Source organism: Notamacropus eugenii, chromosome 7, assembly GCF_028372415.1.
Source record: "Notamacropus eugenii isolate mMacEug1 chromosome 7, mMacEug1.pri_v2, whole genome shotgun sequence".
Classification (NCBI taxonomy): domain Eukaryota; kingdom Metazoa; phylum Chordata; class Mammalia; order Diprotodontia; family Macropodidae; genus Notamacropus; species Notamacropus eugenii.
Genome location: NC_092878.1, coordinates 49,001,621 through 49,024,743, shown reverse-complemented (window position 1 = coordinate 49,024,743; position 23,123 = coordinate 49,001,621). Strand labels below are relative to the sequence as shown.

The following is a 23,123-nucleotide window of genomic DNA, read 5'->3' as shown; positions in this document are numbered from 1 at the left end:
GAGATATTTAAATGTGAACATCAATTCTAAGTAAAGGCCCTATGAAAATTTACAAAGTCTTGTGTTTAAATATCCATCTATAATTGTGTGTGTGTGTGTGTGTGTGTGTGTGTGTGTGTGTAAAACATTATTAAGGAAAAAAAATCTATTTAATCCTGTTTTCTAGTTTTTAAAATCAGAAATGGGCATGTATTCTTCCAAAAGTTTTTTTTTCTGCATTTATTGAGAATCACATGAATTTTGCTGTTTCTGTTATCAATATGATCAATTTTGCTTGTGGTGTTCGTAATACTGAGCCAACCTGACATAAACACTACCTGGTCACAGGTACATAATCTTTGTGACATGATATGCAATCTATTTTAAAATGTTTATATCACTGCACATTAGGAATGCTGATATACGTTTTCTTTCTATTTTGATTCTCCTTGGTTTAGATATGAAGAAGTTATTTTTATCACAGAAGGAATCTGATAGGATTTCTTTTTTTTTTCTATTTTTGTAAACAATACATATAACAGTGGAATTGTCCTTTGCATGTTTGATAGAATTCACTTATAAATCCATCAAATTCTGGTTTTTTTTTCCCTTTAGGAATTCATTTGACTTATTGAATTTCTTTTTCTGAGATTATGTTGTTAAAAGTTTCTATTTCATGTTCTATTAACATGGGCATTTTACATTGCATTTAATATGCTAGATTTTCTGGTATATAGTATGACAAAATGATTTCTAACAATATCTTTTATCTCATTGTTAACTGTGAATTTTCCTTTTTAACATTTGTAATTTGATTTTTTACTGTAAAATGAAATTAATGGTTTTTCTCCTTTATTTTCTTTTTGTGTAAAGTAATTTATAGTTTTAATAATTCAATGTTTTTTATTTTCAATTTTGTTAATCTCTTTGATTTTTGATATTTCTATTTTGGTGCTTAATTATGTTTTTAAAATTATTTTTATGGGCTTTTTTTTAGCTACACGCACAATTAATTGATTTATTCTTTCTCTTTTTTTAAGTGGTTAGAGATATAAATTTTCCCCTAATGCTTTGGCTGCATAGTGAAAACATTAGTATACTGTCTCAATATTGACATTATTTTGTTTGTGAGGTTTTTATGCCCAAAAACAGGGTCAATTTTTGTAATGTTACCTGTAATTGAGAAAAATGTATATTCCTTTCCTTCGTAATTAATAATTATTAGAGAAGCTATCATATTTAACTCTTCCAAAATTCTATTTAAATCTTTAAATTATTTTTTATTTTTTTGGTTAGAGTTGTATGAGCTATGAGAAAGGGATATGCTGAAGTTCCCCTCTAACTGTACTTTAAATACCTATTTCTCACTGAAATTCTTTTAAGTAATTAGAAGGTATGCCATTTGGTGAACATATGTTAAGTACTGAAATTATCTGATACCTTTCAGAAATATATGATTTCTCCATTTAACTTTTTAAAACAAGTTTATTATTTTTGTTGCCTTGCCTCCATTCCCTTGTAAGTGGGTGGCTGCTAAACAGTGTGTGATCCTGATTGTGGCTCATGATGGCTACTACTACTGATTGTTTGAGTTCAGTTCAGTTGAAGCAAACTAGATTTTGTTCCAGCCTCTTCTTTTATATACCTGAATCTTTTTCTATTATATAATTCTTATTAACAACATGCTATTTGATTCAGCTTTCTAATTCATTATTTTTTCCTCTTCTACTTTAGTAAGTTCATCTTATTTACATTCACACTCGGGAATTTGCTGGTATATGCTAAACAATGTGCGCTCAAAAAAAATGCACAGTGGACAATTATTTTAATCTGAATAACATTTTCTCCATCACTTTCTTAAGTCTAGAACAATGAATCAAGTCCTGATTGTAGTAACTGATTTCCAAGATGTAAATGATGACATAGAAAATTTAACAATCATCACTTATGAGCTAATATGAGCTAGCCCCTATAACTTTTCCTCTCTTTGTTCCCCATCCCCTCTTTACAAAGAAAAGGAATATGGGACATGGTTGTGCTCAGCAATGATGCGCTGTGCTTGATGCAATGCAATTCCCCTGTCCCTTTTCTCCACCTTCACCTATATCCCCAATCGTAGATTCTTACTCTTTTGCATATTATTTCCTTTTCCCTCTCCCTGATCCCCTAGGTGAGTAGAATGTATTCCTATCTCAAACTCTGTGTAAGTATTCTGCTTTACGTTGACCTATTCAGCGAGGTTCAAGTAATACCTGCTCCCTTCACCCTTTCCTTGTTAAAACAGACCTCTACTAGTGTACTGATTATATAAGTTGCCCCACTTTCTTTCTTTCTTCCCTAGTCTAATTCTTTTTTTTTAATAATTAAATTTATTTATTTAACTTTTAACATTCATTTTCACAAAATTTTGGGTTACAAATTTTCTCCCCTTTTATCCCCTCCCCCCCCCAAACACCAAGCATTCTAATTGCCCCTATGACCAATCTGCTCTCTCTTCTATCATCCCTCTCTGCCCTTGTCTCCATCTTCTCTTTTGTCCTGTAGGGCCAGATAGCTTTCTATACCCCTTTACCTGTATTTCTTATTTCCTAGTGGCAAGAACATTACTCGACAGTTGATCCTAACTGAGTTCCAACTTCTTTACCTCCCTCCCTCTCCACCCCTTCCCTTTGGAAGGCAAGCAATTCAATATAGGCCAAATCTGTGTAGTTTTGCAAATGACTTCCATAATAGTTGTGTTGTATAGGACTAACTATATTTCCCTCCATCCTATCCTGTCCCGCATTACTTCTATACTCTTATGATCCTATCCCTCCCCATGAGTGTCGACCTCGAATTGCACTCTCCTCCCCATGCCCTCCCTTCTATCATCCCCCCCACCCTGCTTGTCCCCTTATCCCCCACTTTCCTGTATTGTGAGATAGGTTTTCCTACCAAAATGAGTGTGCATTTTATTCTTTCCTTTAGTGGAATGTGATGAGAGTAGACTTCATGTTTTTCTCTCACATCCCCTCTTTATCCCTCCACTAATGAGTCTTTTGCTTGCCTCTTTTATGAGAGATAATTTGCCCCATTCCATTTCTCCCTTTCTCCTCCCAATATATTTCTCTCTCACTGCTTGATTTCATTTTTTTTTTAAGATACGATCCCATCCTCTTCAATTCACACTGTGCACTCTGTCTCTATGTATGTGTGTGTGTGTGTGTGTGTGTGTGTGTGTGAATGTGTGTGTGTATAATCCCACCCAATACCCAGATACTGAAATGTTTCAAGAGTTACAAATATTGTCTTTCCATGTAGGAATGTAAACAGTTCATCTTTTGTAAGTCCCTTATGACTTCTCTTTGCTGTTCACCTTTTCATGGTTCTCTTCATTCTTGTGTTTGAAAGTCACATTTTCTTTTCAGCTCTGGTCTTTTGATCAAGAATGCTTGAAAATCCTCTATTTCACTGAAAGACCAATTTTTCCCCTGAAGTATTATACTCAGTTTTGCTGGGTAGGTGATTCTTGGTTTTAGTCCTAGTTCCTTTGACTTCTGGAATATCTTATTCCATGCCCTTCGATCCCTTAATGTAGAGGCTGCTAGATCTTGTGTTATCCTGATTGTATTTCCACAATACTTGAATTGTTTCTTTCTAGCTGCTTGCAATATTTTCTCCTTGACCTGGGAACTCTGGAATTTGGCCACAATGTTCCTAGGAGTTTCTCTTTTTGGATCTCTTTCATGTGGTGTTCTGTGGATTCCTTGAATATTTATTTTGCCCTCTGGTTCTAGAATCTCAGGGCAGTTTTCCTTGATAATTTCATGAAAGATGATGTCTAGGCTCTTCTTTTGATCATGGCTTTCAGGTAGTCCCATAATTTTTAAATTGTGTCTCCTGGATCTATTTTCCAGGTCAGTTGTTTTTCCAATGAGATATTTCACATTATCTTCCATTTTTCCATTCTTCTGGCTTTGTTCTGTGATTTCTTGCTTTCTCATAAAGTCCTTAGCCTCCATCTGTGCCATTCTAATTTTGAAAGAACTATTTTCTTCAGTGAGCTTTTGAATCTCCTTTTCCATTTGGCTAATTCTGCTTTTGAAAGCATTCTTCTCCTCATTGGCTTTTTGAACCTCTTTTGCCAATTGAGTTAGGCTAGTTTTCAAGGTGTTATTTTCTTCAACATTTTTTTGGGTCTCCTTTAGCAGGGAGCTGATCTGCTGTTCATGCTTTGACTTCATGTCTCTCATTTCTCTTCCCAGCTTTTCCTCTACCTCTCTAACTTGATTTTCAAAATTCTTTTTGAGCTCTTCCATGGCCTGAGCCCATTGGGTGGGCTGGAACACAGAAGCCTTGATTTCTGTGTCTTTGCCTGATGGTAAGCATTGTTCTTCCTCATCAGAAAGGAATGGAGGAAATGCCTGTTCACCAAGGAAGTAACCTTCTATAGTCTTATTTCTTTTCCCTTTTCTGGGCATTTTCCCAGCCAGTGACTTGACCTCTGAATATTCTCCTCACACCCACCTCACCTCCTGATCCTCCCAGCCAGCGTTTGGGGTCTGAGATTCAAATGCTGCTTCCAGCCTTAGGGCTTTTGGTGGGGGCAGGGCTGCTATTCAGTGTGAGATTAAGTTCAGGTGCTCAGGTGGGGGCAGGGCCGCCTCTCAGGCTCAGTTCCCTCAGGGGGTTTATGCACAGACCTTCCACAATGGATTCAGGCTCCCGCCCGCTTGGGGAGCCCCTGTCTGCAGCCGCCTCTCAGCTTCTACCTCCCGGGGGGGCCTGAGTTATGGGGGCACCCCACTCCCCTCTCGACCCGCCAAAGAGACTCTCTCACTTCCCCCTGTCACCTGTGGGTGGAGGGACTTGTGCGGCCACTGGAGATCCCATCCCTGAAGCCTGCTCGGATCTGTTTCTCTTGGTGCCACGGCCGTGGCCGTGGCAGGTCTGGGCTGGGCTCCGCATCTGCAGTGCAACGGACCTTTTGCGAGAGGTCTGCAGGTCCCTCTGTGGGTGGAGGGACCCGCGTGGCCGCTGGAGATCCCGTCCCTGAAGCCCGCTCGGATCTTTTCCCCTCGGTGCCGCGGCCGCGGCAGGGCTGCACTCAGCTCCCAGTCCCGGCGCCCAGTCCGCAGCACGAAGGCCCCCCCCGCGAGAGGTTTGCAGGTCTCTCCGGAACAGAAATCTCCCTCGCTCCAATGTTCTGTGGCCTCTGGGTGCAGAATTCGCCGTGAGTTACTTCCCTGTAGCCGTTCTATGGGTTGTGGGTTCGGAGCTATGTGTATGTGCGTCTTTCTACTCCGCCATCTTGGCTCCGCCCCCCCAGTCTAATTCTTTTTTCAAATCTTTTCCCTTCTTCTTGGATGACCAAACATTTTAAGATTTCTTAAAATATGTCTAGGCTTTTTTTGGAAGGGGGCCATGGTGTTCAGGTAGGATGATATTTAAATTTTTCCTCCTTGATTTATGGACTGTTCATCTGTGTTTACATTTTCATTCCTGTATCTGAACATCAGAGTCTCTACGCAGTTTTGGACTTTTCATCAGGAATACTTGATAGCCTTCTATTTTCACGTAAGGTCCATCCCTCCCCCTCCAAAGCCCTGTTTTGCTGGGTAATCATTTCTGGTTATAAGGCTATATTTATTCTTTGCTTTCTGTAATATATTCCACGCACTTTGTTTCTTTAAAAAAACTGGCTGCTAAATTTTGTGTGGTTTTGCTTTCTTAGTACTCATGACTTTTACTTCCCTAGCCACTTTCAGTATTTGTCTCTGATCGGGATGCTCTGTATTTTGGTTATGATGTTTCTAAGAATTTGTATTTTGAAATTTTTCTAGGGATATATAGTGGATTATTTTTTGATCTGGGATTAGAAACTTTGTAGCCACTGCCAACTGGCCAGCCTAGCCCTGGTTATGAGCCTGGCCTCAGTTTTTGATACTGCTACGGGGTCAGAACCATAACGCTATAATCCTCTTCCATGCCTAGGGCTAAGTCCATGACCTGCTATATTGGTCAACTGGACAGTACTGTAGATGTGGAGTCTATAATCCTCTCTCCAGTGTTCAATATCATTGTGGTCTCAGTCTGAAGTCGGGGTCAGGTATCTTTATCTAACTTTTCTCAGTTTCAAGACAAAACCCCCTTGCCTGTGTGTTGCATTTGTGATCTTAGGCTGGAAAGATAACTCACTGGTTTTTCCTCAGGCTTCCTAACCATTATTCAGACGGGTATTCTTGTTAGAATTTCTTGGAACAGCTATAGGGGTAATTGGGCTGTTGCCCTACTCTGCCATCTTGGCTGGTCTGCTGAAAAATTATTCTTTCTCCCAGAAATCAGCCAAGAAAAAGTATAAGATGTCAAAAATCCTCATCAAATATTTTGTTCACTGACAAAGCATTTCAACCAGTGTCTTTGTTAAGTAGGGTTTATATCATTAAAAAAAAAGGACCTCAATTAGCTTTGAAAATGTAACAGAATAAAACGTTTCTGAAGAAGTTCTTTCACCTTTAAGGAGATTGTTTTGTCTTTCACTGATTAGTCACACAAGTCAGTCAAATTACATAGCTCTGTTGCAACACATACTACACAAGCATACACTTATGTATACATTTTTTGCATAATATCTCACCAAATTTCATTAGCTATACACTATCTATATAATAACAGAAGTCATCAATGTCTTCCTGATACAAAAGCAAAAAATGAATATCAATAATCTGACACCAAACACGACAGTTAAAACAGTCAATTAAAACAATGACAAAACAGATTTTATTAAGAATTAAGAGTAAAAGGAGATAATAAAAGTGAGCTTAGGAAAAAAAGGTTAATTATGTATTAATGCCTAAAATAAACATATTTTTATGTTACAGATATAATTACTGCTAAACTCAGTTAAATAGCTACAGAACTAGATTATACTCAACAATCGTCTAGCTATCAATTATCTACCAAACTGAACAGGTTTCAATAAAAGAAATAAAGTAGAGTTAAAAAATGTTTTCTAACATATATACATTTAATGATTCCCAAATGGTTTCATTGCCATCATATACTTTACACAAAGAAAATTCTCTGAATTACATTGGAAGTAACTCTCCAGATACATATTATGTGGGAAATTATGTCGCAAAAATATGCATAATGTTTCCATTAGACAGTTAAATCAAGTCAAAATATCACTTTCACTTTAAAAATTCCATATACAGTCCTCACTTTACATAAATTGGTATTATGCAAATATGACTTTATGTAAAGAATTCTGAAAGTGATCTGTATTTCCAAACTACCTGTTAACATTATAGTACAGTACAGTACTACGCTCTCTTCCTCTCCATTTCTGCCCCCTCAGCTCAGGACTCTCCATGGCCTCCTAACCCTTACCTTTCCCACCAAAAAACCCCAAAAAACAACCAAACAAAAAAATCCTTCAAGAGAAAGTAGAATGGATGCAGAAATAAAGTCCCTGCCACCAGTTCAGGTCTTGGCCCTTCCATCTGTATGCACTTCAGTATTGCAAGTCTGTCCTCGGTCTCTGAATATTACCTGTCCTTTCGTGACTGTGTCCATACCTGCCCTCTACATGTATCCTCCACACCCCTACCAAATTTTGATTCTGGCTAGGCCCCAACGTGATTGGACCCAGCTCCAACATGTTCCTCTTCCTGCTCTCACTTCTCTGTCCCTGGCTGCCATGTGTCCTTGAACCATGTGCCAGCCCACATGGTTGGGACAGTGTTTCTGTTTAACTCCCTACCTCCACGGATGTGGCTTTTTCTTTCTTGCCTCCCTCCTTTTCCCATGTCCACAGGCAAATTCACATTATGTAAAAAATGTTTAGTGCAGGTCTGTGGAATGGTCCATTTATAGAAAGCATGAACGGTCTGTAATTCCCAAAGTGTTTCATGGCCTCAATTACGTGAATATCTCTATAAGGACACATGTACACTAACTAGAGGACTACAATTAATCTAAGAAATGGAAATTTTAAAAATTTATCATGGTTTCTCTATGTAATAGCTTCTATTGGCTAGTCAAATGGCACCAAAATGTAACTAAAACCCCCAAAACTTAAAAAATCCAATAACTGAGAACTGCTATTATCTGTTAAAAACTCAGATAATGGAAACCAAAAAGTATTTTTAAGGTTTCAATTACTTGGATGTCTACATGACTCAGTACTCGATAGATTTATTTAATTACTTTTTAACATCCTCAAGTTCTAGTAAAATACATCTCTAAGAGGTTAGATTGCTAAAGCAACTAAATATTTTAGAGAAATCATAAAGTTAATATCTACTATTTGGTAAGCCACAAAAGGTAAGAGGTTTATCACTTACTTGAGGCTTCTAATAGCTCTGGATGAAGAGAATATGGAATTAAAGGATCAGGCAAATCAGCAAAGAATGCTTTAAGTGCTCCAGCAACAGCATTTACTGTCACTTCCATTGATACTAGATTAATATTGTGATCTACAAAACAAAAATGAAATGATAATTTAGCAGCTGAAGTATTATGAAAACAAGATGCTTTTGGAAATCTGTTTTAAACAAACTACTCAAATGTGCTTTGCATAAAGTGAACTACTACTAAACATTCAAATATGTCTAAAAGGCTGGTTCTTGCTGCCACTTACATCTTTCAGGAATTTTCTTAAATTTGAAAGCCTTTGTGTCATTTATCCTGTAATTCCTACTGATTAGGATTAAAGAAGGCATACGTGAATGAATTACAATGAAAATTATTATAATGTGTCAATACTTTTCAGTAACGAAATGAAATGCAGTAAATGAAATGATGGCTAGCCAAACTATTTAGAAAAATTTAAGTATTTATTTCTATATTCTGTCATTTAATGGTTCATTCAAAATATCTGGATGGGAAAAGGATTTAACAAAAACGATGCGAACTACAAAAAAATGCAAAATATTTCCACAAGAGCATTTAGAATTTATACTGTAATATATTACAAACATTTAAATTCAAGTGATTAAAAACTCAAAACTATTGAAATATATTAGGTTGTCCAATGAATGCTTTTAACTATTATTAGTAAAATGTTAATATTAAAAATGGGGTCATTTTGATTAAAAACACTATACAGAAAAATGAAATTTTTCATTTTATCTCAACAGAATGAGTGAAAAATATTACTAAATTTATATTTCAGTACAATAATTCCTATTTTCAGTTTTTTGTTGTTTTGTACAACTTTTTTTTTTTTTTTTTTTACTGGCTATACATTTCTGATACAGCTGACTAGGATCACTTACAAAAAGAACATATTTGTAAACTTTAATTTTGTTAGCGCTACATTGTAAATCACTGATTAATCTCTATTCTAGTTTCCTTCTATTCAATTCAAATTTCCCCTAATATCTAAATTCATACTTGTAACCTCAGAGTTAAAAATGAGTTTCCTCCTTTCTAAAGCTACCTTTACAATGTATGTTCATGTACTTGTTTTGTCTCTGAATCACATGAATTCAAGAGGTGGAAGAGATCTCAGAAAACATCAAACCTAAATTTGTCTCTCTAATGTATATGACCATGCAATACAAGTTTATTCCAGTTTCCATGCATAAGGCACCTTTAAACTCTTGAAAAAAGCTATCATGTTCCCCAAATATTCTCTTTTCCAGGCTACCCACTCTCAATTCCTTCAACTAGTTCTCATCTGGTATGATCTTGAAACCTTTCAGCATTCAGGCTGCCCTCCACTAAATGTACATCAGCTTACCAATGAACAAAGTTTTAAATTTTGGTGTCTAGAACTAAACGTAATGCTTAAGAATGGTCTGTGGAAGAGTAAAAAAAAAAATATCCTTTCTCTAGTGCAGGATACTAGAGCATTTCCTAATGAAAACTAAAATGACAGCTTTGACAGTCACACTGTATTTTATTCACAAATAAAACATAATACTAGATGTAGAGGTGAGAAAGAACTTGAGGAAAGTGAGGTTCAAAGCCTTTTCCAAGAGCTGAATTTCAAACATAGGTCATTTGATTCCTAATTCAGCTACTCCTTCCACTACACCACATTACCATGTTGAGCTTGCAGCACTTCTGTGGACAAACTGCCATCTAGCCAGGCCCTCCTCCATTTTGTACTTGTGAAGGTGACTGAACCTTAATCTTGCAAAGTATCCTCCTATTCAATGATCACTAGACTGTCAAGCTGTTTTTGGGTCCTAATTCTGTCATCCAGTGGGTTAGCGATCTTAGTTTTGTATCATTTGAAAATTTCATAAGCACAGTATGAAGATCTTTATCCAAATTATCCTTCCCAGCAATAGAACTCTAAGACAAATATGTCCCCTGGCATTGGAATCTCTGGTTTTTAATTTAAATCCATTCTTTGTACATTTATGTAGAGGCATTGGGGGCTGGGGATTTTATTTCTGTGTCCTTTTCTGGGTTTTGTCCCCTGCTAATTTCTGAGCATCTCTACTACTGGACTTATTCCTAGCCTGGTGGATATAAGCAGTTTTCTCCTCCTCCTTTCCTTTTCAGCTTATATATTAAATTCAGTTATTTATTAGATTTTGAACACTGTAGAAAGATGCATTCTGATAAGTCCTTTTTAAGTGTGTTCCATTCCTGGCCAAGAGTTTGCCATTCCATTATTTTAAGAAACTTCTTTTTTTCCTTTTTTATGTTATTTTCTTGTGTAGGGATCAGCTGTCTTTATATGAACATAAAACACCTATATTACCTTTTCTAACTACTTTATCTTCTCCATCCTTTTAAATTAAAATGTTGAACAACTGGCCTTTCACACTCCCTCTTACATCCACTCATAAATAGATGTGAAGATGACAACAATTTCTAATTAAATTCCATGGGGTTTTTTTTAGGCCTCACTCTCTTGGCTTACTATACTGAACGATTAACTTACTCAAACTATTAAATTCTTAAAACAAAAAGAACAGATTTGGATTTTATTATATACAGTAGTTTATCATTACCTTGATCAAACTGTTTTTGAATGTTGTCTTGATCAGTTTTGTTCCCACTAACACGATAGAGGCCTTCAGTACAAAGTCCTTAAAGAGAAAAGAAAGATATTCAGAAAAATCACATTTAAAAAGTACCTTGTACATAACTATATATCTAAATAAAAACTGCATTAAAAATTCTGAAGCAAGCTATGACACCCTTTGAAAATATGATAACAAAACATTTTTCTATATCAGAGCTTTTAAATCAATAACTTGAAGTTTAATTAGGATGTATATAATTTTTAGTATTTAATTTGTCAAAGAGTAAAATGAATTTTAAAAGTTGACCCACTAAAGTAATAAAATCTGAAATACAAACTGAAAGTCACTCATAAACCTTAACAGTATTTGGTCAAGAGGCAAACTCTACTAGACTACAAGTTCCATGCAGGTAAGGAACGTGTCAAACTTTTTTTACTCTGGCTATATTTAGTTTACTGATTTTTGTACAGTACTCACTTAATAAATGTTAGCAAGGTAAAAGTGAATTCATAATTCTTCCTTTAAAAGATTTTATTTCAGATAATTATATTGATTATTAAACATCAGCGTTACAGAACTAAGTTTAATCAAACTGGAGCTAGTTTTCATAAGCAATTTTAAATATGTATGGTGGAAAAAACAAAAAACTAAGTCTGGCATCTCTCCCAGAGTATCAGAACTGAAAAATTTCCCTTACACCATTTTCCTTATGTTTCCTCATTAACAAATGCACTGAAACATGGAATAAATGTGCTTTTGAAAAGCTATGAAGTAAACATTTGTAAAAAGGATTACTTCCTCATGATTCCCATTATACAAATGGAAAGCATTCCCAAACCTTTAAGATTTAATTACATTTACATAAAGAATGAAATAAATCTGTTAAATCATTTAAAAGGAAAATGCTAATTTTATGACAAAACTCAAGTAAAGTTGATATTCCCCAATTTTCTGAAGGACACTGCATTAGGTTAAAAAAAATCAAATTTGCTTTTTAAAAAGTTTTAAAACGTACCACCTCCATGGTAGAAAGGTAACTTTTTCTTGACTGCAAGATGTGCCAAGACTGACTCTTATACTGCTTAAAGTTTAACTTAGCCTAAGATTGGCTTATGATTTCTTCAACTACATCACACTACTGATGCTGACAGAGTGATAAGACTGAAAAACAAAGCACCAAAGCCAGTTTTAGGCTAGGTTAAAAGAAGCAGAAAGTTAATAACCTTGCCGTGCTCTATACTGGGAAGGCCATACTTGAAGCACCCTAGTATTTCAGGAAGAAATATAATCAAACTAAAGCATGTCCAGAAGTCAGCAAACAGGATGGTGAGGGAATGCAAAAACATACAAAGAAAACGTGAAGATCCATAGGCACCTTAGTCTGGAGAAAAGAAAGCTTGACAGACATGGGTTGTTTTCAAATACCTGAAGGGTTTCTATGTGAAAATTTCAGAGAATCATAAGCACTAAGCTGGAAGCAATATTAAAGATTATGTTGTCCAGATGTGGCTGTTTATGTTATTGCAGATTATGCTGTTGCAGACGCAAAAACTGAACTCTAGAAAGTTTAAATCAGTGACTTCCCGAATTTGTGTGGCAATATCCCTTCTTTATTTTTTAAACAGAAAAAAAGCATGTCAATAACTTTTTGTAAAACAATCTACGCCAATAATTTTCTTAGCTCATATTATTCAAAGAAAATTAAGAAGTCATAAAATTTTAAAATACATATCCTCATTTACAATTATAATTTAAAAAGTAACATATGATTTATGGGAATGATTTAGAGCTTTCATATTTGCAATTTATAAAGTAATGACCACAGGTATATTAGTGTTATTCATGTGATGGGTGGAGAGGTTTTTAATCACAAATTTATCAGTTTCATGACATTTATGATACTGCCACGTCGGATCATAGATCTAGATCTGGAAAGAAAGGATTTCAGAGGCTATCTACTTGTTAATTTTATAGATGAGGAAACTAAGAAATATTAAGTGGCTCACTTAAAGTCAAATGGGTAAAAACTGAAAGCACCAGAATCTGAATTGAGGCTCCTTTAATTTCAAATTCTGTGCTACTTCCACTACACTAGCCTGATAAAAATGTTCAAGATTGGTATTTTACTCTTAAAACTACTGGAACGTAAATTTTAAAGACATAAAGTAGTCTATTTCTCTACATATATGCACATAATTTAACAATTCTTAAGAATTTTTAACATACATACTCTTATTCTAAACTTTAGCACATTAGACAATATTGTTATAAATCCACACCATGCTGTAACATTCATCTTCAATGTTCTACAGTTATCACAAATTAATTCTCTAATATGTTGCTGTAGCACAGAACTGAAAAAAAAAAAAGATATCTACCAATAAAAGAATGGCTAAACAAATGCTATGATATATGAAAGTAATAGGATGTTATTGTGCTGCTAAGAAACACAAATTCTTCATAATTATTATTTCTTAACAGAGAGAAGCATGGAAAAATAAGCAGGAAAACAATATGAACAACTAAAACAATATAAATGGAAAGAACACCAAAATGTACCTGATCTTTATTCTTTGCAGAAATATGGCATTTTTTTTAAAAAAGTATTTCCCCCAAATTACACATGCCAAAATAATTTTTAAACATGTTTTCCAAATTCTTTATCTCCCTTCTTCCTTCCCTGAGATGGTGAGCAGACATAGGTTACACATGTGCAATCATGTAAAACATTTCCATCTTAGATATTCTATATAAGAAGATTCAAATAAAAGAAAATTAAAAATAGCAAGCTTCATTCTATATTTAAACAATCAGTTCTTCAGAGGAGGAGAACATGCTCCATCATTAGTCCCTTGGGATTGTCTTGAATCATCGTATCACTGAGAACAGCTACGTCATTGACAATTGTCCAACGTACAACATTCTCTTGGTTCTGCTCACTTGACTTTGCATCAGTTCATGGCAGTCTTTCCAGGTTTTTCTGAAATCTTTGTCATTTCTTATAACATGATAATATTCCATCAAAATCATATACCACAACTTATTTAGCCATTCCCCAATTGATGGGCATCCCTTATAAAGGCAGTTATTTAGGAATATGTTATCAGACCCTACTAATTTTATAAATTATTTCTTCTTTTTTTTCTGGTTGGGTCACACTGGTTTGTATGACATGGTGTTAAGAACACCCAAATTTTCTCTTAGTTTTCTTGAATTTCATTCTTTTCCTTCTGTTCCATCAAATTATGCTGCATCCAGTTCTAAGGACCAATGGCATCATGGGGATGATGTTTTGCCTTGCATGTGAAATAGATTTAAGTAAGGCACAATTGCACAAAGTCATTACCCTCACTCTGTCATTCAGAGTCATTTAAGTCCCCCAGCAAAACAAAAGTCAAGATGACTGGTGAAGGCCTAGGTTGCAATGAATGACATCTTCATGTCTGACCAAGCTCCAAGTGCTTAATAGCATCAGCTTCCACCACCTCCAAGGTCACTGGAACAGACTGTTCCCATTCTGTTGGTGGAAATCCTCACGCACCTCCTACCTCATTAATGGGTTGGAGACCTTCTGTTTACCTCAACCTGGCTTAGTCCATCTGCCAAGGTGGTTTTACTGGGGTATGGCTGCTGCACATGCTACAGCTTCTTGGAGGCATATGTGAGAGTTGAGTAGCAGGTGGAAGACCACCCCTGAAAAGGTCTGGGCAAGCCCTCAAACCAGAGGTGCTAGCTAGTCTTCCCTGAACACCTTGTATAGTAAAATCCTGAGTTTGCGTAAGACATTAGTTATATTACCATGATTAAGTCACTTGAGCACTACCAATCTCAGTCTCTTCCTCTGTAAAATGGGAATAATAGTACCTACTTCACTTCAAAACAATATATAAATACTATTATTATTATTGGATTATTTATCATGCTAATGAAAAGTAATTCTATGCTTTCAAAAGTTAACAAGTAGATGATTGATTTTGTCAAAAGCCTTTTGTGTGTGTGTGATTTTTTGTTCTCTTATTGTGATTTTTTAACATGAATAGTCTTCTTTATGTTGAACCATTCTTGCAATCAAAAAAAGGCATGTGCAACATGAAGGTGTCAGTAGTAAGAACAATCCACCATTCAAGAAAAACAGTAACTATCAAGAAAGAGGTTTCATTCCATAAAATACTTTTGGGATTTGTAATGCAGGCAAAACACCATAACTGAATTTATACTTGGATAAATCCCTTCTAATCTACCTGGACTAAATTCCTCTCCCCAGTTCTTACAACTGCTAGAGTAGCCTGATTTCCCTCAACAAATGGGTGGGAATCAGACTGGGTCACTACCAAAAAAGAAAAGCAAAGATGCTAGAAAAATCAAATCTTAAAATGCATGTCTCATGTTCTAACTGTAGAACAGGCAGTATAAATGGGAGTGTACTCATCATTTTTTTCCTGTTTTTCCCCCAGGAGATTTAACCTTGTTAGGAAGTTCTTTTCCTGTAATTTTAATTATTTAGTACATTTCTTGCTGTTCTGAGGTGGTACAGCAAGATGTTATGCTGACAAATAACTATTCACTCTGCCATTTTATCATAAACTTCCAATTCTTTTATTTTAAAGAGGAAGTTAAAACGGACGTTCAGAGGGGTTGAATGAATAATTTGCCCAGATACAATGAAAGGCTTAAATGCAGTGTCTGGAGATCAAAGTTTAACCTCTACATGTGTAAAACAGCACTACAGATCATAGACTATAATCTATGTGAGGTTTATTTCCTTGTAAATATTCTAAAGCAGGGTTACTGATGCAAACTGGTATCTTTACATAGAATTAAATATATTAAATTTCAGAAGAGCAACCCACCAATCAAGAAATACAATAACTATTATCAAAGAGGATTCATTTCATAAAATATTTTATCAGATACTTGATTACCAGTAACAGAAGAATTGATTCCCAAGATGTCAGACAAATGGGGCTAAGAAAATACAAAATAAATGAAGTAGGCATTTTGTTCAGATCAAAAAAGGAGAGAAAGTGGAATGGTTTGCCATTTCCTTCTCCACAGCAAACACTAAAAACTGATTTTAAATCCTTTTCTATTCGGGGGAAGAGTACAGGCTACTGATGAATCTGGAGCTGAAAGAGTTTGACACTAAGGGTGAAAAAAGAGGCTAGAGATGAAGTAAACACATTTTAAATGTGGCTCAATTTTGCCTAGAGTCAGCTCTGTTTACCTTCAACTGAGTGGAAACAAACAGAAGCTATGAGTAGATTAAGAAATTTCCTATGGTTAATACCAGCAGCTCTGCTTTCCCTGATTTATACACTTTCCTATTGCATAAACATATATGCATATATACTAAATGTTAACATATGTCTATAACAACTACTCACTTATATAGATCTTTAGGGTACTATGAAGAAACTTCATTCACACAGGATTACTTGAATCAGAACTTACTCTATCAATGCAAACTGCTCTGCAAACTACAGTCTTACAACACTACTGCTTGAAGCATTAAGACATTAAATAGCTTTCGCTGGGTCACAAAGCCAGAAGGTGTTACAAGTGGGGCTTGAATCTACGTCAACCTGACTCCAAAGTCAGCTTTCTATATAACACATGATGCTCCGTTGAAGTAAAATTTTTGTTGAGATATGAAATAAAATGTATTTTTATGTAAACAAATTTGACACTGCTATAAAACCAATTTGAAAAGTAAAAAATGTTATGCAAAAACCCATAGTATACACCTTTAAAAGGTATTCAAGTATTAAAGATAAATGAAACCTCAAAAAAAACTTTATTAGAAAAATGTGAAATTGAATCTGATTCATTAACTAAATTACATAAATTCTATCTCCCCTAATAACTTAAATCTCTAGATAAATGTTTGTTAGTCCTGAAACTAAGAAAGCAAGCCACTGAAACTTGTTCCACTGGCCAATTCTATCATTTGGCTATACCTTCTTTAACCCAGGTGCTGCTGTACTAGCTTAAAAACTTGGGAGAAAAATAACATCATTCTACTTGGAATCTGAGGGCTAATTTGCTTTACAAACTCTTTAGAACTAATTTCTCAGTTTATCCAATACTCTTCCACTCTGTTCCCCCACTCCCATGTCTTTCTGGACAAGTCTATTAAAATGATTACTTCCCAACATCATTTCTCTTTTATCCCTGCTACTCACACGAGGTACCAGCATGTCCCCACTGCTACTTTTTTCTCTCAATTGTCAGTCATAACCCACCCCAAAGACACTCTATCCTTCCATATTAACTCTGCCCATTGTGCCCTTTGGAACTCTGTTCTTCTATTAGCAATCTGCCCCTATTATGCTCCACCAACAGTGGAAAAAAGCATGGATTTTAAGAGCGTACCTTGATTTAAACCCTGTCTCTGCCATTTACAACCACTATGAGGTAAATCACTTCAACTTTCTGGGACTCTGCCTGTTTATAAAATTAATCGGGAGAGTCAGTCAATTAGCATTTAAAAAGTGCCTGCTATATATGCAAAGCACTGGGATATTGAGAAAGGCAATAGAATCCTTGTTCTCAAAGAGCTCACACATTAATAAGGCACATAATTATGTATAATAAACAGGATAAATTGGAGGGATTCTTAGAAGAAAGGCACTAAGATTAAGAAGGTATCGGCAAGACTTCTTGCAGAAGGTAGAATCTAAGACTTAGAGAAAAACAGAGAAGTTAAGAAGCAGAGATAAAGAGGGAGAACATTCAAGGCATGAGGTAGAATCCCAGTATTCTTTCTCCTATTTTCAAATGTATGACAGTTGATATTATTGAAAGTCAGTTACTAAATGGACATATTATTGCCAAAATTTCTTTGGAAATTAAAGACTAATTCTAGAATTCAAAATGCTATGAAGATAGCTACCTGGAAACAATTTTCTAATTTAAGACCCTAAAACTATTACTTTTTCCATTAGGCCAAGTAAAGAGAAGTTAAAAAAAAAAAAGGCTTAAGAATTTCTATAGAATTAATTTAAAAAATTTCTACAGAAAAAGAAAACAACACTTAAGAATGTAGCTTTTCTTAAAAAAAAAAGTTAGGGTCTACTCAGTGCAGCAGCACCCCTTCTTTCTCCACAGCAGTCAGCTACGACCCCCGACTCCCCAACAACCATGTCAAAGCAACCCACAGTTGGCACTGATCTTGGCACCACTTACTCCTGTGTGGGCGTCTTCCAACATGGGAAAGTGAAAATCATTGCTAACGACCAAGGAAACAGGACCACACCCAGCTATGTCACCTTCACCGACAGAACATTTAATGGGCAATGCTGCAAAGAATCAAGTTGCAATGAAACTCACCAACACAGTTTTTGATGCCAAATGTCTGATTGGTCACAGATTTGATGATGCAGTTGTACAGTCAGATATGAAGCACTGGTCTTTTAAGGTGGTGAAATAACGCAGGCAGGCCTGAGGTCCAAGTGTGGAGTACAAAGGGGAGACCAAAAGTTTCTATCCAGAAGTGTCTTCTATGGTCTTGACCAAGATATAAGAAATTGCTGAAGCTTACCTTGGGAAGACTGTCACAAATGCCATCGTCACAGTACCAGCCTATTTCAATGATTCCCAACGTCAGGCCACTAAAGATGCTGGAACCATCACTGGTCTCATTGTGCTTCGCATCATCAATGAGCCAACTGCTGCTGCTATTGTTTATGGCATGGACAAAAAGGTTGATGCCGAGAGAAATGTGTTGATCTTTGACCTTGGAGGTGGTACTTTTGATGTCTCCATTCTTACCACTGAAGATGGCATCGTTGAGGTCAAGTCCACAGCTGGGGACACCCACTTGGGTGGGGAGGACTTTGACAACCAAGTGGTCAACCATTTCATTGCAGAGTTCAAGCGAAAGCACAAGAAGAACATCAGTGAGAACAAGAGGGGGCTGTTCGCTGTCTCCGCACTACTTGTGAATGTGCAAAACGCACCCTCTCTTCTAGTACCCAGGCCAGTATTGAGATTGACTCCCTCTATGATGGTATTGACTTTTATACAGCAATCACTAGAGCCCGTTTCAAAGAGCTAAATGCTCTCTTCTGTGGCACACTGGACCCTGATAAATCACAGATTCATGACATCGTCCTGGTGGGTGGTTCCACTTGAATTCCCAAAATCCAGAAGCTTCTGCAAGACTTCTTCAATGGCAAGGAGCTCAACAAGAGTATCAATCCTGATGAGGCGGTTGCTTATGGTGCAGCTGTCCAGGCTGCCATTTTGTTTGGAGATAAATCTGAGAATGTGCAGGACTTGTTGCTATTGGATTGTCACTCCTCCTTCCCTTGGAATTGAAACTTCTGGTGGAGTCATGACTGTTCTGATCAAACATAATACCACCATCCCTACCAAGCTGACACAGACATTTACCACCTGTTTGGACAATCAACCTGGTGTGTTTATTCAGGTTTACGAAGGTGAGAGGGCAGTGACAAAAGATAACAACCTGCTTGGCAAATTTGAGTTCACAGGAATCCCCCCAGCACCCAGAGGTGTTCCTCAGATTGAAGTAATATTTGACATTGATGCAAATGGCATTCTCAATGTTTCTGCTGTGGATAAGAGCACAGGCAAGGAGAACAAGATCACCATCACCAATGATAAAGGACATCTGAGCAAGGAAGACACTGAACGTATGGTCCAGGAGGCTGAGAAATACAAGGCTGAGGATGAGAAGCAGAAAGACAAGGTGTCTTCCAAGAATTCTCCTGAATCTTATGCTTTCAACATGAAGGCTATGGTGGCAGATGAAAAACTGCAAGGCAAAATTGGTGATGAAGACAAACAGAAGATCCTTGACAAATGTAATGAAATAATCAACTGGCTGGATAAGAACCAGACTGCTGAGAAGGAAGAATTTGAGCATCAGAAAAAAGAGTTGGAGAAGGTCTGCAAGCCCATCTTTACTAAGCTGTACCAGAGTGTAGGGGGCATGCCAGGAGGCAGGCCTGGTGGATTCCCAAGGGGTAGAGCAGCCCCATCTGGAGGTGCTTCTTCTGGACCCACCATTAAAGAGGTGGACTAAACAACAGAAAAAAGAGCATTCCACACAGCTTTCCAAAAATTGAAGGACTCAAAATTTGTAGCCAAGGCAGTAGCAATTTAAAAGTAACATTTAAGCTGCTGTGTAAATCTGGGCATTCTGAATACCTGAATGTGTGCAGAGGGAGAGAAGTGAACAACATTGCACTGTATCAGTACTGTAAAAAAGTGGAAATGTAATTCTTGTCCTGGAAAACAAAAATTATTTAAAATTGGCACCATAAAAAAAAAAAAGTTGAACTATATCATCTCAAAGTATAATGAATGTGAGACTCCTTAACTCTAGGATACAGTTAAGCTGTAACAAATTTTAAAAATCAGAAACTTTTGAAATCATCTTGTAATCAACTATAGAAAACTTAACAGTTCTTCACTATGCTTTTCAGGTAGCAAACGCTTGGCAAATATCACTCTATTATCTTATGAAATGGAAATTATGACTAATGAAAATGAAGAAAAATTTATTTCAATCAACAATGGTTCACATTATAAGTCAATGAAAATATGGTAAAAAATAACTAAGGTTTTATAATGAAAAATATATGCATGTATGAATATATGGGTATGTATGTATATAACAGATTCAAACTATTACAGTAACTGCGCATCATTTTTGCCAACTTCACACTTCTAACATTTTTTCCTAAAGTTTTAGGATCACTTGAAAATATAAAAAAAAACCTAACATATCACTTGTTTTATCTGGAAAATTATGACTCATATTTAAATGATAAACACAGCAGTTTTACCTATCTGAGAAGTTGGGAAGAAAAGACATCACATACAATCCACCTGCCACTGTCTTAGATTTGTGCAGCTACTAAATTGCTATTTAAAATTTAACTTCACTTAACTTAACATGAAGAATGTCCTGCAGAAATATGGTTGCTAAAACGCTGCCTTTCACTTCATCGCTGGGTGTCAATCATCCATATGACAGTCAGTTATATAGCTTCTACAAAATAAGTATCCTAAAAATACAACAGTTTGCCCCACACCCTCAAATTGCCAAACCAAGATATAAGAATTATTTTTTTCTTTTGATACTATTGCTGTAATAAATAATTTCATATGTGGGAAGCAACAGATGTTTTGCTGTTTGAAATACATACCTAAGCACAGCACTACCAGCATTACTGATAATACTACTACTACTCTGCTAAATTGTAGGTTTTAGTCAATTTCAATCTCAGAAACACCAAAAAAGCTAAAAATTTAATCCTAGACCATTGAGGAAATCAGAACATTTAATTCTGAGAAAGAGAAAAAATTTCAGAAGAAAAAAGGCAATGCTGGTATTTTTTTGAAAAACTGGAAATTTTGAACCTTAGTTGTGTCAGCATTTTACATATAATAATTATCTTATGATTATATGAATTTATTACATGTACAACTGAATAAAAATAAATACACTTGTATAGATCCTTCAGCAAATAAAACCACTAAATCTCAAAACTCCTGACAAGTTTTAACTCACCTATCTTCTCTGGTTACTGACATTCAAAACATTTCATTAGTTGAAGAGTTAACAGCTGAACTGAAAGTCCTAACTACTGAGAACTTGTTTCCTTAATGTGGATAATTAAATGTTTTTTTTGTTGTGCCCACAAATTCTTGTGATATAACACATTTCTCTCCATGTTGAAATTTCCAATTTTCTTCTACATGTTTTTATATTCTAAAATGGTAGGTTCTTTTTAGACCATGATATCTGATTATTTATGATGCATGTATTTTTCCCGAAGCACAAGGAAGGAAATCGAGACAAAAAATGGTGGGAGGGTGGGCAGGGAGCAAGATCAATGACAGAGGATGTAGAGGAAAAAAACAAAGAAAAATGTTTGCACTCCAGACTTGTGATTTCATTACTGTAAGGTAAGGAACTCTACCTCTGAATGAGGAAAATGCCTCCACCAATACCCATCTGCAAATGTATTACGATGTACAGAATGGGACATTAAGATGGTACTTGCCCAAGATTACATAGTATATGATGTAGGATTTTAACTCGGGTCTTTGTGACTTGAGTTGGGCCATTTCTCTATTCTCTAAAAAAGCGATGCCAAACTCAAATAGAATTAGATACTTGTAGGCCATATATTTAATTAGAAAAACACAAATTAACACCATCCATGTTGTACTGTATTTTTATTTACTTTGTTAAATATTTCCCATTTTCATTTTATTCTGGTTCAGGCACACCCCAGAATTTTGCAGGCTGCTTAAAACTTGCAAAGCCATACTTTCTCAACACAAGAATACAGCTAATAAGATTGTTAAAACAAAAACACAGTAACTCAAAGTCTGAACATGCTTCCGAACACAGATTCCCCCAAATGTAATTATTCATCAGTAAAATTTAACTTTATTCCCACTTTTATGTGTCTGTTCCCAAAACAGACTGGGAAATAGCTATCACTTGTCTTTCTTACAAAACATTTTAGACAAAAGAAAACAGTCAAATCTTCGTCCTTTCGCCAAACGACTACAAAATGCTTGTTAACAATAATTATTGTTTGTTAAATGAGTTAGCAAAACTTAGGTGAGACAAGTAACTAACTGTCCTCCAGTTTAATTCTTCTACTCATCTCCTATGGAAAAGCCAAAACAATCAGCACTGACTTCCAATTCCATTCCTACACCTTTCAATTTTTTCATCATTTCCTTCTCTGAAAACAAGGTTTTCAGTTCCATCAATTCAATTCCAATCACCAATTCCCTCTCAAAAAAAAAAAAAATTTCTTCATTGAAATCTAATCCTACAGCCATACATACATTCTCTTTCTGCTAGTAAGACACAAGACTGTTAGTGAATAATCATTCTTATTTAAGAAAGGAGGGGGATGTACTATTTCTAGAATTGATGTATACTGCTTTAAGTTTCAGCTATACTCTGAGTTATTACTTTCACTCCTCTCAAGCTAGCACAGTAAATTTTCTTCTTTCTCATTACTAGAGATATTCTAATTAATCAAGTATTCTGAAAGAAAATGTATATATCATAAAGGAATTAGCAATTTTCAAGGAAAATGATAACACTTACCACTAATGGCCATTTAATCAATGAATGAGGTACTGAGATGTTTCAGAAAGCACTTCAGTTTCCTG

General features: G+C 35.8%; 1 protein-coding gene across 4 annotated transcripts in view; it reads right to left on the bottom strand.

Moving 5' to 3' along the window:
• The window catches only part of ARHGAP5 (Rho GTPase activating protein 5), a 103,986-nt gene that overhangs the window by 9,098 nt on the left and 71,765 nt on the right, over positions 1-23,123 (bottom strand). For all 4 annotated transcript variants that reach the window (XR_011970817.1, XM_072625649.1, XM_072625647.1 and 1 more), the window contains 2 exons: positions 10,935-11,012; positions 8,307-8,438 (listed from right to left, as the gene is read on the bottom strand). Coding sequence is in view for 3 of the 4 variants with exons in the window: in XM_072625649.1 (XP_072481750.1) it covers positions 8,307-8,438; positions 10,935-11,012 (210 nt within the window). In the remaining variant the exon portion in view is untranslated. The remainder of the gene's footprint in view (positions 1-8,306; positions 8,439-10,934; positions 11,013-23,123) is intronic.